The sequence below is a fragment of the Dryobates pubescens genome, chromosome 38 (genome assembly GCF_014839835.1).
Source record: "Dryobates pubescens isolate bDryPub1 chromosome 38, bDryPub1.pri, whole genome shotgun sequence".
NCBI classification, from domain to species: domain Eukaryota; kingdom Metazoa; phylum Chordata; class Aves; order Piciformes; family Picidae; genus Dryobates; species Dryobates pubescens.
Window position 1 is genome coordinate 3,943,116 of NC_071649.1, and position 22,801 is coordinate 3,965,916.

The 22,801-nt window shown below is 39.6% G+C and overlaps 1 protein-coding gene across 2 annotated transcripts in view; it reads right to left on the reverse strand.

Annotated features, from left to right (window-relative positions):
• Positions 1-429: 429 nt before the first annotated feature.
• The window catches only part of PDCD6IP (programmed cell death 6 interacting protein), a 31,758-nt gene continuing 9,386 nt past the window's right edge, over positions 430-22,801 (reverse strand). Inside the window, exons 4-18 of one of the 2 annotated variants that reach the window (XM_054177085.1) lie at positions 20,359-20,486; positions 19,677-19,830; positions 16,996-17,096; positions 14,547-14,663; positions 12,208-12,430; positions 11,336-11,459; positions 10,472-10,649; positions 9,841-9,952; positions 8,430-8,599; positions 7,409-7,657; positions 5,979-6,113; positions 5,031-5,125; positions 2,403-2,535; positions 1,847-2,052; positions 430-1,095 (exon numbers count right to left, since the gene is read on the reverse strand). In XM_054177085.1, coding sequence (XP_054033060.1) covers positions 927-1,095; positions 1,847-2,052; positions 2,403-2,535; positions 5,031-5,125; positions 5,979-6,113; positions 7,409-7,657; positions 8,430-8,599; positions 9,841-9,952; positions 10,472-10,649; positions 11,336-11,459; positions 12,208-12,430; positions 14,547-14,663; positions 16,996-17,096; positions 19,677-19,830; positions 20,359-20,486 — 2,294 coding nt within the window. In that variant the 3' untranslated portion in view covers positions 430-926. Of the gene's footprint in view, positions 1,096-1,846; positions 2,053-2,402; positions 2,536-5,030; positions 5,126-5,978; positions 6,114-7,408; positions 7,658-8,429; positions 8,600-9,840; positions 9,953-10,471; positions 10,650-11,335; positions 11,460-12,207; positions 12,431-14,546; positions 14,679-16,995; positions 17,097-19,676; positions 19,831-20,358; positions 20,487-22,801 lie in introns of both variants that reach the window. The other variant, XM_054177084.1, reaches the window with a different exon arrangement.

Below are 22,801 nucleotides of genomic sequence, written 5' to 3' on the forward strand. Positions count from 1 at the left end.
AATCTGAAAAGTTCCAGCAATCAATAGTTGCCCTGTTTTGAGCCACAGCACATTTCTGATCAACATTTCTTTGGAACATGTAGGTTAGACCCATCAGTCACTGGTCCTAAAAGAGGGATCTTGATCTCCCTTCTTTTCAGTAGTATTCTGGAAATGAGGGCAACCATTCTTTTAAAACGGTCATGAACATATTTTAACCCAACGTCCTTCAGAGTTAAAAGAAAAAGCTACCTTCAAGACTCCATTACCAGCATTTAAATGGTTAATTATAGATTCTGTCACAAAAATACAGAATTAAGGAGAAAAGGTCGAAACTCAATTGTAAGGCTAACAACTTCACAAGTTATCTTTGTTATGCAAGTTAAGGGGCAAATGAACAAAACTACAGACACACAAACCCCATTTTTATGGTAAAGAGAATGCCAAGTGTTTAAACCATTCTTAAAGTAATTTATTTGTTTTTACTGATGATTTACAAGGCCTTGGTTATTAGACAAAATAGCATATTTTAACTAAACTCAAAAAATACAAACCAATAGAGTATAGAAGGAAATGCTATAAGGTTCTGTAGAATATATCACACAGTGCACACACTGCTTCATTTTTCTCATCTGAGCCCATTTGTTACTTAGAGGATTTTTGCAAAGAACTATTTTGGTCTAGCCAACATGTAGTGTACAGTTCCAGACCACTGACTTAGGCTTTAATTCTGGCATTAGTCTACAGTCTAAACCACTGCAGCAGATCTTCTGAAGTCTTTAGTGTAATCAAAAACTGATCTAAGACATTTTGGAGCAGTTAACAATAAACAGGCGTTACAGACTGCATACAGTTCAGTATGGTACATTAACCAAAGCTAGAAGTTTTAGTATGCTTATTGCCAATTTCTCCCAAATTTTAACAAGCAGAGCTTCTTTGCAGATACATTATTGCTGAGGGTAGTAAGGCTGTTGAGGAAAAGGGTATCCAGGTTGCTGAGGTGGTGGATATGGTGCTTGTCCAGGGTTTGGATACACAGGTGAGGGAGCATATGGCAGATTATATTGACCATACATGTATGGATTATACCCCATTGGCATTGGCATCTGGCAATACCTGTGGGGAGGTGGGAAAAAAGCAAATGTTAGTTGCAAAACACTGATGATGTTAATTTGCAAACAACAACTTGTTAATAGATACAAAAAGACATGTCACCACAAATGCTTTCCTCCCATTTCCCTTCCAGCAGGAAGTATGGGAACATACAGGGATCAAACATTTAAAAAACAAAATCATTATGTGTGCAACAGAAATGCAGACAGAAGGTGGAGTAAAAGCAACTTGCTGGAATGAGAACTGATCTAAATGGATTCTCTTTGGTTTAATATAGTTGTACGTATTGTAACATTTGCTGCGCCTGCTACTGGAGGAAAGAGCAAGCTGTCTTCCATTCCTCCTGACTCCAGAAACATGGAGAAAAAGCACAAGAAGAAAGCACACAACTCAACTGGAATTTTTCATCATCTTTGGCAAGATCCCAAGATTTGAAAAGTGAGGTATACCAGCACTGCTGAGACAAATAGGCTGGCAAGAGTCCACAATGCACAGTTAAGAAACTGCAGTCCTATTTTCCTTCTCTTTTTAAAAGGCCAAGTTACAAAAGTTTAAAATGAATCCTCCCACAAATAGTAGCAGCAAATGATTTCAATAAGAATTACATGATGAAAAGGAAAAATAATAATAATATTTTTTTTGAAAAATCAATCACTAAAGACTACAACAATAACTAATTTCAAGATGTCACCACATGCAGCACACAAGCGCTTTCAGGATAGCAAAGAACCGCTTAAGTACTCCCACAGCTTACCCTGGGTAACCTGGATAAGTTGGGTAAGGAGGTCCCTGTGCCTGTGAAGGTGCAGTGCTTGCTGCAGGTGCACTGGCTCCCGGAGCAGGAGCAGGAACAGCACTAGGAGCTGCAGATGTTCCAGAGGGTGCTGATGCGGAAGAGGGACTGCTTGCTGCAGAAATCACTGGTGGTGGTGGCCGTGCTGGTGGCTGCGGTTTAGTCCCCTAAAAAGAGGAAGTGAATTAAATTGGTGCTTGTTTCTGGAAGCCTTGGAATAAAAAACCTGTGGTTATACAATGAGTTGATTTTTCATTTTAAATAGACATTCTGTATTTAGTCTATACATAAAATACTGTAAAGCATCGAAAAAGGAGTAAATTTTCCATTTCAAATCTGTACATTATGAACACCAATAGTACCTAACACACCCCTGTGCAAAGCCTTTAGACTTCACCTTCTGTTTCACTTCAAACATTTCCAAATACACCAATGTGTTATGGAGTGATAGAGACAAATCACAGATCGGGTATGGACTTTCTATTTCCAGCCCACTAGTTCCATAGTGCATATTTACCACCATGGTTCTGGGTGCTGGAGTAGGAGTCGATGATGCAGCAGGCTTACTCCCTCCGGCTGTGGTGGTCTGATACGTAGGTAGAGGAATAGAGGGTGCACTGGGTTCCCTGGCAATGCTTTGCTGCAAATCTCTGTTAAAAACAAACAAGGAAACATACAGCTGAAGTTAAGCAAGAATTGCTTGGTTTACACTGCAGCAAGCTAAGCTAAAAAGATGCAACAGAGTAAATCTAGTACTTGAAAGCATGATCACTGAGCTAGCTCTAACTGAATTTGGAGTACAAATCACTTCCCCAGAAAGCTACCCTCTAGCCAGGGTAGCTAGAGGGTAGCTAGAACATAACCATTAATGGTTATGTTTATTTCCTACTGTCTTTACATTCCAACTTTCTATTAGGTATGAAACAGTGAACTAGCCAAAAGCTCTGGGATCAGCAATCTGATAGTAGTCAGAGCATTCAGCAACTTGGAAGCTTTTCTGAGAACCTAAGGAAACTCCAAGGCTCTGGAAAAGGGTAACAGTAAATTCTAGCAATTCTGACACAAAGAGATGCTCAAATAAAGAAGAGAAGCAGCATCACATTGCTTATAGAGTGCCCTTAATTAATACCACATACAAATTATATCTGGGTAAGCATAACTACCAAAAAATCCCTGACCAAAGTCTGAATGGCTCAGCACAGGAGCTTTCAGGTTCTCTACTCTGTTACCTCTAGTCTTGGAATTACTCTTGGTAAGATACTTGGATAAAACACAAGGCAGCTTCGGTGTCATGTTGTACTACAAGCTGCCATTGAACAGTGCAATTTACAGTCAGCATGCCAGGAAAACCCCAAGGAAACAGTTTTAAGTTATACATTCAGAAGCATGTAGTGCATTGCTTAGCACAAAGATTCAGTATTTGAGACTGGGCAGCTTCTTTCGACCGACTTTAGGAAGCATTCAAAATTTCAGACAATTCTGTGCAAAAATGACAGATGACCAATATGTAACAGTGAGAAGTTGAAACCTGGCACTCTAAAACAAGACGAAAACAAGTAGTGACACACTACTGCAGGCTGCTATCATACAGCATGCAAAGGCAAGCTCCAAACAAGAACAAAACTAGCAGCTTCTGCAGAAGCGTCTTTGTAGAAAAACCAAAACTGAAAACTTCCAGAAGAAGTCCTTGCAGTAACAAGCAGTGATGGAGGAAAAGGTGGAAATACTGTCTTGATGCTGTGTTACATATCCATACATATCTCTCAAACTGCTTCTTGCAGGTAGTGACCACTCAACATTGCCTTACACTAAAACTAACAAAGCCAAAACTTAGATGATGACAAAAGAGATGGAAGTAAGAACGTTGTTCTTAAAAATCACAATGCAAAGACTGAGGGCTTCCAGAAGAGTGGTACCATTTGGTCAGGTACGTTCTGACCACAAAGTGACTGAAGGTATTAAGTGAGAAGTTTAAAATCCTATCAAAACTGATCCCCCAGTGGGCAATCATTATGTGGGGTGAAAAAAATAAAAAATAAAAAAAGGTATCTAGTTCTAATTGAGAAACCACCTAAACAAATTTATTTTCACTATGTGAAGATGCAGCCCACATTTGTATTTTATTGTAGTTGGGGAAGAGGCAAAGTATATATTTTATTCACTCACACTGTGGGTTGGGCATCATGTATACTACAATTACCCCAAATCTGATCCTTGCCCTGACATGGTTTCATGCTAGTGAACAGCTGTCAGTAAAAGACAGCATGGCAAGATTCAGATGGATGATTTATCAACACTAAACCTTCAGCCTTAACACAGAATGTTATTAGTGAGGTGAGATACTCAGACTCAGCTAAAAAGAAGAGTTCTGCTAAGGATGAATTTAAGAAAGGCAAAATTTGAGGGCTGGGCATCCCACTCACAATATGGTATATGCGCAGAACAACTGCAGTTTCACCAACTGAACCTTCAGCAACAACTAGCCCTTTTTAGAAAAGGCTTTGTGCTCTGCTAGAGAACACCAATTACAAGGAAAGCCTCTTCACTCATAAGAGTCACATCTGAAGCATGCTGTATACTAGCCCTGTCACATGTGAGGGATTATGACAATATCAGATATTTTCTTTCACATGAAGGACAAAAATCTGCTTCTCTCCTTACCACTGTAGGCAACCCACATATCTGAACAATAATGAAACCAGATCAGACCATGGACCAGAGGTGGAATACCATCATTTTTCCCTGCCACCACATTGGGCATATGGAAAGCAATCACGTGCTAAAGCATTTATCCAGTTCCTCAAATCAAAATGACAACAGGAGCAAGTTACAGAAATCAGAAGTTCCTCAAAGGAAAGAATAAAATAAGAATATTAACAAACACATGCTAAAAAAATGAGAAGAATCATGATGAATTGTATATAGGAACAGCAGAGCATAGTTTCCAAGATTTTTTTCCCATTTATTTCTATGACTGACTTAGTTTTTCAGGGAAGAGGAGAGTGAGGTTAATATTCAGGCAAAGAGAAGATAGCCTTAACACACCTATTCTCCCTTTCTCTTTTCATCAAATACCATAAAAAAGAAAGATGAATTTCTCAAATACTTAACCATTTCTACAATGCTTAAAGCACTGAAATCTTACTTGAGCAGTTCATCTCTTTCAGTCTTGCGAGCAAAGACAATATCACTGCATTTGTTCTGGAACTTCAGCAGGATTTCTGTCAGCTCGTTGTAAAACTAAGGAAGAATCAAAATGCATAAACATGTTCAGTCAGTAATTTCAGACTCAATATTAGAGTATTTTTATGTAATGATCTGCTTATTGACACTGCAGTATTACAGTGCCCTGAACTCGCCATTCCAGTGAAGTTTGCTAGTGCACTTCAGTCTGCTTCTCAAAACCAAACAGCCAGCTGCTGCCCATCCCTGTAACCTGACATTTTGTGGGCTTTTTTCCATATATGTAGTTTAAGACAACTAGAAAATGCATTCAAACAAGATCATTTCTTGTGATTAACTATTTTTATAAGATACTTTTTTTCTTTTAATTTTACTGCTTTCAGTCAGTTCAATGCATTTCATTTGTATGAACATGAGAGTGATTTTCTTTTTCCCTCTAGTGATTTATCAGTAAACCAGCAAAAAGTACTTAAATACAGAAGCAGTAAGACACCTTCCAGAATCCCAGATCAAAAAAAAAAAAACCAACAAACCCCAACCTAAAGTCCTCTGCATCTCTCCTTACATATGCAGTAGCAGTAAATAAACCACAAATTTGCTAAGGTGATTAAATACCACAAGAAAACAGATGAAAGAATTCCTCAGATAAAATGGCTCATCTGGGTACTTCAGCATCAGTTACTCAGCCGAAATTAACTTTTCCTATTTTAATATAAAGCGATGCTCAGAGAGGAACACTATCAAAACTATCAAGATTCAAGCAACTTGCTGTCCTCTCTTCAGCAGTTAAATTATCAAAATTGTACATTTTTACCTAGCATGTCTGTGAAGTTTATTATGATTTTTGATTCACATGTCATTGTGTAAATAATACAGAAGCATTCTCCCGATCGCTTCAGCCTTGCCATACCTTTGTGCCTTCTTTTAAATTGGACAGAAGTTCCACAAAGTTGTCATTTGCTACAGCTAAGTTCTTCAAAACTTCTTCTCTTAAATTAGATTCATTGTTTGATTGTTTCATCTTTGAGAAATCCTGATGTGCATTCTTAAAAGGAAAAAAGCAGCAGTGAAAATGATGCAAACTAGTCCCATGTAAGATTCTCTGGCGTGGTTTTTCCCCTCTTATTCGTTACTTTCCCCTGCTTTTCCCAACACCTGCTTCTCCTCACCTTCCATCCAGACCTTGTACTTACTGGTCTTTGCTACCTGCCAAGCGCGGTGCGTGTTTCAGAACTGTTACGAACTGTAACTCACTGGCAGTAGGTATCAGCTAGCTACCTGTTGTGGGCTATCTTCATCTCACTGTCAAGTTCATACTGCACTCTTTCAATGGCTACACTAATTAGTTCTCCACTGATATTCATAAAATCATACTGGAAGTTAGTCTTTTTAAGAAGCACTACCTCAAATTTGGTTGACAATGGCAAGCTACTGAAAGCCAGGGAAGTGGAAAGCTTAACAGAAGGATCACTTCCATCCCATTTCTTTTGGGAAAATAAACAAATGAGCAAACTTAGCTATATCAGCTGCTAGAAGCAGCCAAACTCCAGGACATTCAAAGTAGTATCCATCCAGATTTTTGAAGTATGTCATGGCAAGAGATCCAAATATAAAACGTGGGATCTACGGTCACAAAGAAACAAAATTTTCCTTTTAGAAAAAGGTCTCTGATTCTTGCAAATCCAAGTTGCAGTCAGAAGCTGCAAGTAATCCTGTGCACAAATAAGTCCCATCATTATGCAAACCACTAGTGCCTCCAGGCACCAAAACTTCCTCTTCTAGATGTTTTGGGTACCTGTCTGTACTGTTACTGACAAACTAAGGCTGCCTTCATAAATAAACTTGGGGATATTCTCATTCACTTTTACTTCGACAAGCTTTGCACATGCTGGAAGTCAAGCACATTGTAAACAGCAATTAAGAATAAACCAAAACGGACTTCAAAGACCCAAAGCATCTGCTAGTAGACAGTAAGAACAGGTCTCCTGTTATCCCAGAAAGAAATATTAAGATGGGATGAGGAGAAAAAAAACCAAACCAAAGCCCAAAACTTTGTAACACACCCTTTTAAGGGCAAAGCCCTGCAGAGCTGGGTCAAAAAAAAAAAAAGTCCAAGAGATTTCACAGTGGAGCTCTGGGAGTCGGCTTAAAACATACAGTCAACACCAAAAGCACCCCTGTATTTCTCAGTGATCAGAAGAGAAAAGGAGTAAACTGGCCTATGACAGTGTGACAAGCAAAAGAGAGTAGAAAGTGAAAAGAGATTTCTAAAGTACTGGAAACTTAGAGGAATCATTGTTCCTCAGTTTAAGAGGAAGGACAACATGGGTGATGCTGTACCTGAATGTCTTTGAGAAGTTCTTCCTGCTTTTTTAAGGACTCCTGCACTTTCTGTGTGTAACTTCCATAAAGTCTGTCCAACTCAGTCACAGAGATAGCCTCCTCATTTATAGCACCATCCTGCGCAAGTGCAGTCAGGAATTTGCTTGTCATGTCAAAATTGACAGATTTCAGGTCATTTTCCAGTTGTTCTCTCTCCTTCTTAACTTCATCCAGATTGGCCAGCAAAGTTCTTAAAACATTAACAACCTAAGCAACAAAAATTGTCAGAAGTTAGCACGTTCAAAGTCAGCATGTGGAAGAATACACTATTCTTTCCATCTTGCATTCCTCACTGATGCTGGCAAGCCTACTGCACAGGTATTTGTTTATAGACACATTTAAGGTGAGAAATCAGGACAAAGTGTAACACAACAAAGATCTTCAAATATGCTCCTGTAAATATTTGCTTCCACTAACAACACTGAATTGCTAGAGAGATTTTTACATTTTTCTGATTTTTTTTTTCCAATGGATCACTTCCAATAGGATATTCTACAAATGGCTGTCAAAATATACTGACTTAAATCATGCTTATGAGAAAAAGAAGCATATTGCTGTAGATAAGTCATGACTCCCTCAGAAAACAAGTTGATGTAATACTATTACTTTATAATACTAATACTTTAAAGCATTGGGTTGTATCTTTTAAAGTGTTTGACTGTCCCAAGAACCCAAGCACTACAATTCCACCACCCTACGTAACAAAAATACTCATCAAAAATTGCTCCTTTTGCAACAGTTAACCAGTCCTGCTGCCCACAGCAATGGAATTTGCTTGCATGAAGTGTAACAAAATATGAGCAAGATGATTTTAAACAAAAAGACAATTTATTTTCCAACCGTTATTTACCTCCCAGATAACTGTGACAGAAACAAGAGCATCTAAGTAAGGATCAGCTTCCACACCAATTCATCTAAGTTTACTTTGTTAGACAAATAGCACTTCTACTGAAAAAGGAGACAAAATTCAGAGCTTCACCTCACTTCCTTGTAACGTTTTTGCTGGGTTAGCAGAAGGAATGGCTGCGTTGAGCTCCGACTCCGGCTTGCAGAGAAGTGCAATGGTATCCCGGTGGGACTGATAGCGCTCCTTCACCTGCCCATCGGCCTGCACAGCTTTATTCAACACATTATGGTAATTGGCTCCCTCTGGTGATGGGAAGAGGAAAAACAGCTGTTGCATTTCAGAACACTTCACCCAAGCCTTGCAGCAGTATTTTCATAGAATTTCATGAGCCTGCAGCGCATGAAGTTATTAAAACTTATAAATAAAACTTTAGCTTCTAAGCTACGTTGCACATAATGCATAAACTAGGCAAAAAAGCAGACACTGAATCACAGAGAATATCTTGATAGGAAATATTTAAGATAGAATACATAGAATAAACCAGGTTGGAAGAGACCTTCAAGATCATCGTGTCCAACCCATCAACCAATCCAACCCACCCAAACAACTAACCCATGGCACCAAGCACCCTGTCAAGTCTCCTCCTGAACACCTTCAATGATGGCGATTCCACCACCTTCCCCAGCAGCCCATTCCAATGGGCAATCACTCTCTCTGTATAGAACTTTTTCCTAACATCCAACCTAAACCTTCCCTGGTGCAGCCTGAGACTGTGTCCTCTTGTTCTGGTACTGGCTGCCTGGGACAAGAGACCAACATCCGTCTGTCTACAACCTCCCTTCAGGTAGTTGTAGAGAGTAATAAGGTCACCCCTGAGTCTCCTCTTCTCCAGGCTAAGCAACCCCAGCTCCCTCAGCCTCTCCTCATATGGCTTGTGTTCCAAACCCCTCACCAACTTTGTTGCTCTTCTCTGGACTCGTTCCAGCAAGTCAACATCCTTCCTAAACTGAGGGGCCCAGAACTGGACACAGTACTCGAGGTGTGGCCTAACCAGTGCAGTGTACAGGGGCAGAATGACCTCCCTGCTCCTGATGCAGGCCAGGATGCCATTGGCTCTCCTGGCTGCCTGGGCACACTGCAGGCTCATGTTCAGCCTACCGTCGACCAGCACCCCCCAGGTCCCTCTCTACCTGGCTGCTCTCCAGCCACTCTGACCCCAAGATGTTATTAAATAGACTATTTGAGAGCCAATTGCAAGCAGATTCTTTAGGAAGGCAACTGATTTCCATTGCTTATGCTTTCTGAAACGTCTGCAAGCACGTGCACTCTGGGGACGCAAAAGCAGCAGCGAATTCCCTATCACATCTCTCAACTCCAAATAATGGTGCAGGTTGTAAGAATATTTTGGCATAACCTCTCTTAAAAGTGAAATTTGTATTTTTCAAGACAACATCAGAGCACCGAAAGGTACCTCAATTTACATCATGAAAATGGCCCTTTCTTGAGCATCCCCAGAATCCAATGCATGAAAGATGAAGCTTACCTATCCTTAAAGGCTTATAGAGGTCACTGGAAGGCGTTCGCTGCCAGCGCTCCTTGAATTTTGTTCGCAGGTCACTGTCTGTACTTTCCTCTTCATCTAATAATCTCAGTGACTACAAGAATGAAACATGACATGTATCACAAGCCATGCTAAACATGAAACAGCTACAAAACACACAGCTAGTGTAGAGAATATGAGGAACATTGAGATGTTCTTTACCAATTCTACTCAGCAAATAAAAACTGACATGAAAAGCACAAATCGCCCAGATTTCTTTAGAATGCCTTTTCCCCCTGCTCCCTCTAACCATTTTAAAAGCAAAATGTTTGTTCAGGGAAACATCTACATGTGATGGCACCATTTTTCTTAGACTAGTTTCCATTGGAAAAGACACTTAAGAACAACTCCAACCGTTAACCCAGCACTGCCAAATCCACCACTACACCAGGTTCCTCAACACTGCATCTACAGATGTGGCTGTATGGCCTTAAAGATTAAAATGCATATTCATAAAGCGCTATTAAAGTTACAAGTATTTTGGGTATTCATGTACTTTATCTATTGCTGTTTAAAAAGTTCAGTGGGGGTGTTTCTGAAGAATGTCTTTGTGTTAGTGGTTTGCTGAGCTTACTTCATCTAGAATTTCTTTGTTCCTTTGTAGCAGTTCAGGCAGATCTTTGATCAACTGATCAATAGTCTGAACTCCTCCCTGTTCAATCACAGACTTTGACTTGTTCAAAATAGACTGAGGAACGGTATCACCAGACACATCTTCAATGGCAGCAGGAAGATTGAGGGAAGCCAAGACACTGAAAAAGTCAACATGTTAGAGAGCAAGCTGTCTGCAGTATTATAGATGGTTCTATCCTGCAAACACTGCTATCCAAACTAACAATCACACAGACAGTTGGAAAAGAAAGAGTACAGAGTACTCCCAGAAGGAAATTTCAAACTGAAAACTCTAATTTCTAGTGCATACCTCACCTAAAATATGTTTTAAAGCCCTTAAATGCTAAACCAATTCTAGTCTTCTAGCATTTACAAAATAAGGCAAATATTTTCAGTAGCAGCTATTTGCTACACAGAGAAGCAAATACCTTGAGTTACATTCTGATCTTTCAGCTTGATATAAATCTATTATTTCTTTTAAACAACAAGATTTGGGGGGGGAAATATCATGTATTGAGTCACTGGCACAACCAAGCTGACCACTGGAATATGAAAATCCTTCAGATTAATGGAATTGGGACTTTCTCTGAGCAAGTGTCATGACTCCAAAAAATGAAGAACAACTGAAGAAAATCAAATACTGTTTTACATATTAGCACTTTAAAACTTCACATCTGCAGAAAAGTAGTTCTAAATACCCTTGCTATAGCTTAAGTTTACCAGCCTAGCGTGCTGTGGTCTAGATGGCTGCATGCTGCAAGGCAACCAGTCATTCTAGGCTGTCCCAGAATTCTTCTTGTTAAGTCCATGAAAAAGCCATACTTACCCATTTGCCAGATTTGTGGCTTCTCTCATCTGGGCTATTGACCTGTTCACTAGATCTGCCTTTCTCTGGTTATAAACACTGACGGACTGCTGAACTTGCAATGGAACCATCTTCTCAAACAGGTCTGCAATTAAAGCATTAGAAGTTACTCAAGTTGCACTGTGAAGATAAAAGGACACAACCATCTTCACAGCTCTTTAGTACAGATTGTACTACAGAGGCCCATCTAAACATTTGAAGGTGCTCTCCCCCACTCCCCAAGATGTCTTAAAAAAAAAAAATTAAAAATAAACCTATTTCTACAGGTCTTTAGATTAGATTCCTGGTGTGAAGACTGAAATCGATTTAGAGCTCCCTTAAAGGCACTATATTTTAATTGTAGGCTCACAAATCAGACTTTCCTTATGGTTCAAATTTCTGATTCTGCTTTTTTTGAAGGAAGAAAATGCAAAAAGGAAGACAAGATCATTTTTCAGAACACCAGCCAACAAACCGAGAATTTTCAGCTTTATGGAAGGCCAGCAACTAGGTTAGTTGAGGTTGTACAATTTGATACTTTTCCCTTCTATTAGTGTCCCTTCTGAAATTAAGATTGGTTTAATATAGAAAATACAGTTGCTGGAAAAAAAAAAAGTCTTTTAAGGGAAAGGTATACTACAGACACTGATTTTCAACCTGTGGTTTATTCTCGTGGTACTTTCTACCATCAAATAATAGAACAGACTAGAAAAGAAAATGATGCTTTCAAAGACACTGCTGTGTCCTTAGTGCAAGGCAAGAGCAAATCTTAACTTTTTCATGAATGAACTTTGGTGGCTGTGTGCTTCTCAAAGCAGCAACTGTCCTGTGAGCTTCACACACCATCAGCTTACCAGTGAATTTCTGACTGAGGGGAACCACCACTGGAGTAGACTTCACAAGACTGGCTTTTCCAATGGACTCTAAATCTTTCAGGTCAGGAACCCGGTCATGGTAAATGAAGTCATTGTCTTTTTTGGCAGCTGTAAGCGCACGGTTGATTTTGTCAACCAGATCCTTAACATTTATATACTCATCATAACGAGATGCTACTGTTTTCACCAAATCTGCTGCATGCTAAAACAAAAAAAAACAGGAGTTAAAATTAAAATACTAACTTTTGTCTCTTTGATGGACACCTAGGTGAGCTTTTCAGTTAGCCAACAGACTACTGCCAAAGTGTATTATTTCATCAAGAAAATACTCTCCTTCCACGTATCAAAAAGGGAAAAAGAGATTTTACTTATCAAAATAGTTTAAGCAGGGAAGTAACCAAGTTATTGTCTCACAATAGTTCCACTACAACTTCCCTGAAAACCAAAAGGTTTTAAAGAAAAAAAAATAATTATTATATTTTTATATATCACAGTATCACAGTAACTAAGGTTGGAAGAGACCCCAAGGATCATCAAGTCCAACCTGTTCCAACAGACCTCACAACTAGACCATGGCACCAAGTGCCACATCCAATCTCCCCTTGAACACCTCCAGGGACGGTGACTCCACCACCTCCCTGGGCAGCCCATTCCAATGACGAACGACTCGCTCAGTGAAGAACTTTTTCCTCACCTCGAGTCTAAACCTCCCCTGGCACAGCTTGAGACTGTGTCCCCTTGTTCTGGTGCTGGTTGCCTGGGAGAAGAGACCAACCCCCTCCTGTCTACAACCACCTTTCAGGTAGTTGTAGAGGGCAATGAGGTCACCTCTGATCCTTCTCTTCTCCAGGCTAAACAATCCCAGCTCCCTCAGCCTCAATAGGATACTAAACCTACAGTTTAATTCTGGAAGCTGTATTTTAGTAACTCTAGAGAAAACAATTTAAGTTTCATCTTACTAAAATGTATTAAAATCACCAAAACTTTACCTATTTGGCCTGAATGGATACTTCCTTGTAACACAACATGAAGACAGGTCACATACCCAAGCTAATTTCCTATCTAACTTAACAATGACAGTATCGATATAGTTAGCCCTGCCAAGGGTACACACTAAAAAGAGGATGCTAATATTCTGTTACAATAGAGTGCTAAAAAGGAGTCTGCTAGGCAGATCTGAAACTCATTGCAAGAGGTATGCCTTTGTCTACCACTAAGTAAGGTAGTCGTAATACAACTTGCTATTAGATGACCATACAGGTCATGCAAGCATATGAAAAGTTTCAAACTTAGTCCCTTGACTTTCTGCAAGTCAAGAAATGCATGGCAGAAACTTCAAGCACGGTCACAGAATCACAGAATGGTTTGGGTGGGAAGGGACCTTAAAGATCATCCAGTTCCAACCCACTGCCACTACTAGCCCAGGTTGCTCAAGGCCTCATCCAACCTGGCCTTAAACACCTCTAGAAAGGGAGCATCCCTGAGCAACCCGTTCCAGTGTCTCATCACCATAACTGTAAAGAATTTCTTTCTAATTCCCTCTCATTCTATCTCTACAAGGCCTTGTAAAAAGTCCCTTCCCGGCTTTCTTGTAGGCCCCCTTCAGGTACTAGATGGCCACTATAAGGTCTCCCCAGAACCTCCTTTACTCCAGGCTGAACAGCCTTGTGATACAGTCTCTCCTGAGTATCAATACATAGATATTGCACATGGATCCTGGAAATTCAGTCAAAGCAGCACCTTCTTTTTTTGGTCCACAAAGACCAGGGAACCAGAAGAAAGGTATTTTATCTCTGCCTGACTGAAGACATGAGAAGTCCTCAGTCATTACCAACATCTGAGTCCCTCTACAAACCAGACAAGAAGGCAAAAAAATATATGGAGACTAAAAATCCAACTGTTCATATGGTTTTCAAATATGATTTAGATTTAAATCGGGAGTGTAGGAAAGGAGTTAGGTACAGACGAGGCAGATTTTTAATATCTGGGGGTGGGTTTGCTGTTTCTATAGATTCTTGGTTTATGTTTTGGTTTTGTTTTCCAGTAACATTACTCAGGAAAAGTTGTTAACATACCTGTTGTATTGGCTATTGTGGCATAAGAAGCCTATGCAAATGAAGATACAGACTTACACTGTCGAGCAGCATCAAGCTACCTGAAAATCTTTGAACTACATCTTCACAGCTGCTAATGATTATTATGGGATAAACATGCTCTGTCTTTTTTTAATACACTTATTTCACAGTTACTTGGGACCCAGCTTTTCAGGATTTAATAGTCTCTGCATTGTTTTCAGAGAAGAAAAAAAAGTTACTAACCTGTAACCTCCCAATTTCTTCCCCAAATTTCTTCTGCTGTTTTGCCAGGATAGACTGATGATACTCTGCATTGGCCTGCATTATGCAGTGCTTTGCAGCCAGAACAGGAAACACCTCCTGGAAATAAAAATACTGACCAGGGGAAAGTCCAACCACATTAACCACCACAGACAACATGGGATGCAGGAAGAAAAAAGGAAGAAGAAAAGGAAATTAGAATCACCCAATTAATGGTTTAGATAGGTTAAAACATTAGAGGTAAATGTCAGAGACCACATGACTTTCCATGGATTGAATCCAGTCTTCCTTTTTTCAATTCCTTGTTGCAAAATTCTTAGTGTCCATTATGACAATTTAAATTGAGCCATGAAGTCACAACATTTACTTCAAAGATTAGAAATGCATGCGTATGTTAGAAAGGACAGCTGCAAGAACACACTCAAATGTCCTTGAGACAGAGAAGTCAAAGTGTTCTTAAAAGAAGGAGAGAGAGGGAAGACAGGCCTTTCTTATTTTAACATAGTAATTACACATAAACAGTAGCAGGCCTTTCAGGAAAGCACCTTGAAAATTACAAAAGTAAAGAACAAAGAGAAAGAACCAATAACTATTGAAAGGGAAAGCAATCAAGATGTAAAAGCAGTTTTTAGATTTTTCTATAAATACACTTATCTTTGCAGGAGTACCAACTCAGACATGAAGTGAACACTATGCTGCAGCCCATAACGTGCGGGGTATCTGATTGAACCTTACTGTTTTGCTTCTTAAATGAAGCAGCACTGTAAAACCAGAGGTGCGTTTTAAAGAACTCGGTATACAAAGACCTGCTTCTTCACAGGTCTGCAGAACTGCTGCCCCCATAGAGATGGGAGAGAAAAAACAGAGGATAAATTGCTGAGAAAAAGGTGTCTGAAGACTTTGCAACTGCAATCTGACCCATCAAGTCAACCTCTATTTCACACTCCTAAACATCTAACTGTTCTCAGAAGTTGTGACAACTCTCATGAAACCAGCAAACTTTTATCATATTCTTTCAGATAATCAATTGACACATCACTGTGCAGCTGGAACAGGGGGCAGATCTATGGCTTAGGAAGGTCCACAACAGACAAAACAATGGCTTCATTATTTTCCTCTGCCTCCTGGAAGTCAACCACAAACACAATACCTAAGTGAAAAGTTGGACCAATCTGTAAAATGCTACAGAATGCATGAGGGGAAGTATGTGCACACGTGAAAGAATCTATCAAGTCACAGCCAAGCAGGGTACCAATTAAACTGCAAAATTAAGTCCCTGTCTGGCCTACAAAGGCATTTGTGCCAACTACTGCTTAAGAATGGACACTTTGGCTTTAGTACTATAGCCATTACCAGTACAGTTCCTACTATTATCAAGATTCTATTCTCTATCAGAACACACGTGTGTGTGGGGGAAATTACCTGATTTTTTTCCCCTGACAGAACGTTAAGTGCCTTCAGCTACTGCATTGCAATTATTTGACTAAGACTGCATATGAAGTTATAGGACCAGACATCAAGCACTTCCATTTGTCACCAGTAAAAACATTCTCAGTAAGTTTTCTAGGGTAGTTTTTGTAAATCCAGTGTATTTCATGTTTTCTTTGTAAGGACAGACCACTGAAAGCTGGAATAGCTAAGAGCTTAATAACTATGAGTGGAAATGGACAAGGGATGATGCCTCCCAGAGATATTCACAAAAACAGCACTATGGAACACAATCTCCTACTCAGCTAGCTATACATTTCAACTTTTACATTTATAACACTGCACAGAAATTTTCTTTTAGTTTAGGATTTGAACATAACTTGTACTTCTGATACACTGAAAGCCTGCCCATTTTTCAAGGACTTGTTATACAGTATATATCCCAAGAGCACAACAAAAGATTCCTCTGAAGCCTCTAAAACCAAGAGCAGTGAGATGAACAGTCAAGAGTAAAGGGAGATAAAACACAAGATTTCCCAGTTTACAAGATTGTCTTGGGACTGAGGAGGAAGAGAAGGCATGCTGAAGGACAGAGGACACACAATTTCAACCATATTTTGCATAAATAGTTAAATGAACAGTACCAGTGTATTCATGCAGTCACCATTCCACAGGAAAACAATAAGATTAGAAAGCAGTTAAGTCCCATTAGAAAGTGTTTGAAAGCCAAACTGAGTAAAGCATTAAGAAGGCATCCCTACATGCTATTGTAAACATTTCAAGCTCACTTTAAATGAAACATCTGCAACTAAACACACTTTATGTAACAAGTTTTCCCCTCTTTAAAAGGGCCATACTATCTTTTGCCTCCTAGATTCTTCACTGCTTTTCAAGTTACATGTTTGCCTTACACATAGCAGTGTCAGGTTCCATAACTACAATGTCAACAATATCAGTTATTCACAGTAACAGTAGATCCAAGATTTCCCTGAGAGTTACTAACCTTGGGCAAAGTGTCTTTATACTGACATTGTTTGTAAGCATCGCCATAGTAATCTGCAGCTTGGTTAGCTAGTTTAGCTATGATAGCATCTTTCATTTTATCTGTAGGGAAAGAGAGGAAAAAAAACAAAAAACATAAAGAAGGAACAGTTCTAAGTATTGTCAGTTTTTACAAGCGAACAGGTAAATAACTTCCATCTTCCAAATAGCCACAACTGCATTCTCTGGGTATAGCTTTACACTATAGCTCAAAAGGTGGGATCCTATTCTTCTCTCTTGACATCCAGCAGCCATTTCCAGATGTTCAATGTCATTTGTGATGCTGAAGGTTCAGTCAGCTGTACAAGAAATCTTTTGGTAGCTGCTGGCATTTATGCAGGATTAAGAGAGATGCTTTACCTCAGACCAATGGCAAGTCCCACAGCAGCTTGTTTCCCAGCTCTTCCTGTATGCCAGCACAAGCATTTGTGCAGCCATAGTCAGAGACTTCAGCTGAAATAGTTAGCTAAAAGCAGTTAATTTTCAGCAAGATCTGTTCTCTAACCCAGCTCCATGTCAGGACTCCCAAAAGTTTGCAGAAGTGCAACAGAAGAGAAGGGACTGATCCTTTCTAAGGCAGTCCACACCTCTGTTAGCTTACAGTGAGTACAGAAACACCATTCCTAGACAAAAATACCACAGACCCGCCAGGTGGTATCTGCTACTTCATAACAGAGCCCCATTTGCCTAGTGGCAGTGGTATCCTACACCTCATGTCCTAACCCTCCTCTTGAAGCTGAAACTATTCAAACAGGAACATGCTGCATCTACCTTTTTCTTTAATAATCACCTCTGCCCAGAACTAGAAACTCAGCCTTCCCAGAGAGGGCAGACAATGCAAATGTTGACTATCCACTCTGAACAGCTGCCTTTACAACCAAGTACCCTCTTGACTTTGATCTCCTGTGTACTGACAGACTGGCAAGCATAAGTAGGGGAGATGATGTCTGCAGAGTATGCTTCATTGACAGAACTAAATCAAAAAGCATTCCCAAATGGTCTGCTCACCCCAGCATATTCACACATCTACCTACAATACTTAAGGTACAAGCTATGATGACATTTACCTTCTATGAGGTAAATGCATTTAAGACTATTTCACTGTGGAATAGCATATAGATGAGAGAGAGAAAGGAGCATACAAGATCTAGGAAATTACTTCTTGGATAAAATGTTTCTGTCTGAAACACTAAATATTTAATTAAACCAAAATCAACTCTACCTAGACTGTCCTTCTAGCCCCACCTGGTGTGTGGAGTTACATCTTCCTTCATAGAGCTTGAGCTCCAAGAGAAGAAAAAAAAAAACCATTGGCATATTAACTACATTTCCACTAACAAAGGAGGTGTTAGAGGACACTCATTTGCACATGCAGACAGCTCTGAATAGATTTTTCACCGTCAAGAGCTTTAGTTTCATTCACATATCTTTAAAATATTGCAGATACAATGCAAACCTTCAGATGGAATAGCTAACATCTGTAGATTTAGAGACAGTTAAAGAAAGCATTCAGAAAGGCTATACAGAGTGAGATTCGACCAACCAGTTTGGGTACTGCCAAACACTTCCATTTTCTCTAAACTTGTGAATAAATTCAGTTCTATTAGAAATAGCATTACCAGCCAGGAAGCTGCTGAATGGCCTTCTTCACGTGAGAAAAACTAGAAAACTGCACAATTAGTCACTGCAGCAAGAAGCTAAATTTGAGTTTTGAGATCAACTTTTGATGGATTCACACTGTAAAAATAGGTTTTGGAAGTTAATCATGTTGCCAAACGTGATTCTTCAAGTAATATCTTTCCACCAAGGGAAATGAACCTCTCTGTACACCTGGCAAAACCTACAGCCTCCAGAGTCTGATGATGATTAAGCTTACTGTCCTTCTAACACTGGCAGGCTTGTGATCTTGGGAGTAACCACAATAATGTGGGCACATGTGGGCACGTGGGGCTTGGATCAATCTTGCTTAATGTTTTGCACACTTCAAGTAAGCAGGAATCAAGGTGACAGAAAGATCCACTTCCCACACCAAATGAGGTAGTTGGTGAAGCACCACATTATCTCTAGGCCCTTAGTTCTACTTTTAGGTACCTGTCATTCCTAGAGTCGCAAAGTTCAGTGGGGCAAAAATTAGCAACAATCAAACAGAATCTGTTTCCCCTAAAACCTTAGGAAATTTTATTTCCTAGCACAGTCATATCTGTCTTTCTTAATTCTCCTGAAATAGTTTACCAGACATAGGAGAGAAGTAGTGGCAAAGCCCCTATGCACCACTTCCAGTACTCTCAGTTCTTTCAGAGAATGATTCTTGTTCTCAAGGAGGAAAAGGGGAAAATACAAACCAGCAAAATCCTTTGTAAAGATGCAGACTGCCTGCTTCAGATATGAAAAGAAAGGAAACCTGATAGCTGCCATTGTCAGGTGAACCTTAGATGAATTCTTAAGTGACATCTGTAGTTTGTGTTTAATGACCTGCAAGGGGGGAGGTAACCAGTGAAGGCAACAATAAGAACTTCTGAAAGGCCCTTGACAAGCTCTTTGTAACTTCAACTTCCACTGTATTTTGGACTGTAGCTGCATTTCTAAGTTTTTCTGGAAGGTCTCATGTGCACATAAATACACAATCCAAAACCAAAGATATACCTCTTGTAGCTTTCAAAAAGAAGACTTCTTGAGCTTGAGCCAACATAATCAGACTGAGAGTTCCTGCTGTGTCTGGAGAGATGTCCACTGTAGGCTCTCGATTTAAGGCTGACAAAACCGTATCTTTGATGTGCTGGAAAGCACCACTTGCAAACTAAGAAAAACAAAAGAACCTATGGTCATTCACGTTTCTTACAGATAATACATATAACCATTTTAACTAAAAAAAAAAAAGCTTTTTGGGTATAGGGTCTCCCATTTATTGCTCAGCAACTAGAGACAATTTGTGGTGACTTTTTATCCTTCGAGCCGCACAGACTGAGGCATTTATCAAGATGAACTATAAAGGTATATTGGCCACATGGCATAAGATGACAGAAATGTTAACACTTTCCACAGAGAAAAAAAACTGTTATTACTCTGTAACTTGTTAAAATTAAAGTTTATACCAGCTAAAATAATGAGACCTTAAACTGAAGGCTGTTACCAACACATTTAGGGGAAGGGGTACAATGAACTGCATGGAATGAAATCCTTCAGAGCCAAACCACCTCTGCAATTAAAAGTGGGAAAATGTATATACACACACACGTACATATGGCTTTAAAAAGGAAAGATGCTTATTTGACATTTTGAGATTAATAACTTATAATTCCTAAGCATGAGCCAGAAGCCCCTGTACCTGATAGTGCTTAGCTGCAGCTTTTAGTCCTTCGTCGTTATCTAGATTCTGTTCTGCCGCAATCTGGCTTGCCAGTGCTCCACAGTTGAACAAAACACAGGTCTTCTCATATCCCAAACTTGCCAGAGCTGCAATTAAGATAGACAGCCACAACATTAAGAAAAACTTCAGTACTCTAGCATCCCACAGATAAGGCCAACACTACTAAAGATATCAAGTTTCAAGTGAGGAAAACTCCCCAAAAGCCAATCACATTGAACTTCCGAAGTCAAAGTCATCCTCACTCTGAAGGCTTAGTCTAATTTAGCACTTTCACAAAATCCTTCTACATGAGAAACTATAGGGTGGCATAAAGCTTTAAAGTGGTAGTATGAAAAACTACACAACTGGAGTGCAGCTTTTTGAGTCCTAAAGATACAGAAACATACATTACTGAAAGATAATGTGAAATATGAACTTGCACTCATTAATCACTTGGAGTAACTACCCACAAGTTCTTAGTGTATCTTCAACCCAATATTAACTATACTTCTCTGATTGAGGCCAAAGATCTTACTTGCTCTGTTTCACCACTTACTGAAATACAGGGAATTTTTCTACTCTCAAAGCTATTGGTTCAGATTGAAAATGCTGACAAATATCTGGGCAATACGTGTGCTGAAAACAGCTAAGGATTTACTTCATTAAAAGTTGTGCTCTCTGGAAAGCACTGGAGCCGTCCAGATTCAACTCCTGTGGTACTTCACAGCCTCAGAGGATGCAGATCACACTTCCAGAAACAGTAATACCTGAACATGAACCATTCTGAACCTATTAATTGTTTTCAAAAGGATATTGCCCACATGCAAGCACTGGAAAAATCTGAAGACCAGAGATACTCCCTACTACTGATAAAAAAGGTCCACGCACTCCGCCCGGAGAAAACACAACTAGTGAAGTTCAAGTTCACAAACCCAGGTACAACTTCTAAGCTATGCTTCAATCAGGAAGGTACTAGAGTGTCAGATTTGTTTCATTTCCCTAACATCCAGCCTCCTTATACAGCTACATATTTACCCAATGTATCTCTGAAGTTTCTCTTTTGGCACTCCAACATGCGCTCAATTTTCAGACTGCCATAAATCTGACACGCCACTCTATTCCCCTCAGGGAAAAGCGAGTTACACAGTCACTGTATTTCATCAAGATAATAGTCATTTATCTAGCCCATCTCCTGCAGTTCATTTGCCAGAATTTTTCTAAAAGTAAGATCTTGTACGAGATTCAAAAGATTAAAACACAAAAAAGGAAAGAAAAATATGGCTTTCAAATGCAAAATTACTTTATACTCTGGATTGCATCTCAAGTATGATTTATTACAGTGAGAACAGCACTTCAGCAATATAGATTTGCCTCTGACTCATCAGTTTATAGCTCTACCTATTAACTTAAACCAACATATTTCAGACTGCATGCCATGCAAAATGGGTTACTTTTCAAGCAGACACAGTACCTGTCAGCCACCCCTGTGATGGAGATGTGGGATTCACGGGAAGACAGGAAGAAAAGTTTGTCAGCACAGCAGGAGTCAGAACCCTGAAGTCAAGTTAAGCACTGCACTGAATTTCTATCTGGAGAGAGGATCACCTTCTCTCCGAGGTCAACAGAAATACTGTTCCCTTAGTAACTGAAAAGTCTGCTCTACACCAAGAAACCCCCGTGCTAATTCTGATCTGCTATGAAGAGCTATACACATGCTACAGTTCATTTGGAGATCAGCAACTGGATAATCTGTGATAAAGCACACTAAGAGAGTCTTTCTGTTAATCTCTTTCCACTAAGATCCGCTTTCAAGTTTCAAAATAAAATTTACTGCACTGCCTATTAACTGAGGATTACTCACATCTCAGTTAAGAATTTCTTTGATACTTCACATGGAGTGTTGCATAATCTCTGGCCATCCACCATAAGCATGTAATTAACCTGCAGACTAGTAAACTTTCTCAAGGTGCTGTAACATCACATCAATTCAGATTCTCAGGGCAATCACCAATGTCGTGATGCCCAACTCTTTCTCTCACAATTACTCTGCATCTCCGACGATTCACAGACCGTGTTTAAATCATAATTAAATATTGTGACCTTTTCTCGGGAACTGGTTCAGTCAAAATGAAATGCCAATCCCAAAGATGACAGAACCCAACAAATTCTGAGAAAATACAGCATCTTCAGGAAGGTCCCAAATCATCCAGAAGGAGTTGTTACAACAGTTAGGAAACAAAGCACAGAAAGGTATGCACCAGGTGCTTATGCAGTGCATTGTTACAGAGGTCACACAACTACAATGTTAGCAGGTGTACTCACAACACAGAAAACTGCAAAGAAGCTGCCAACAGAGAACGATGTAAAAGGTGCAGAAACCTTTTATAAAAAGTAACTTTTACTTTGAGGGTCAGTCTGGAGC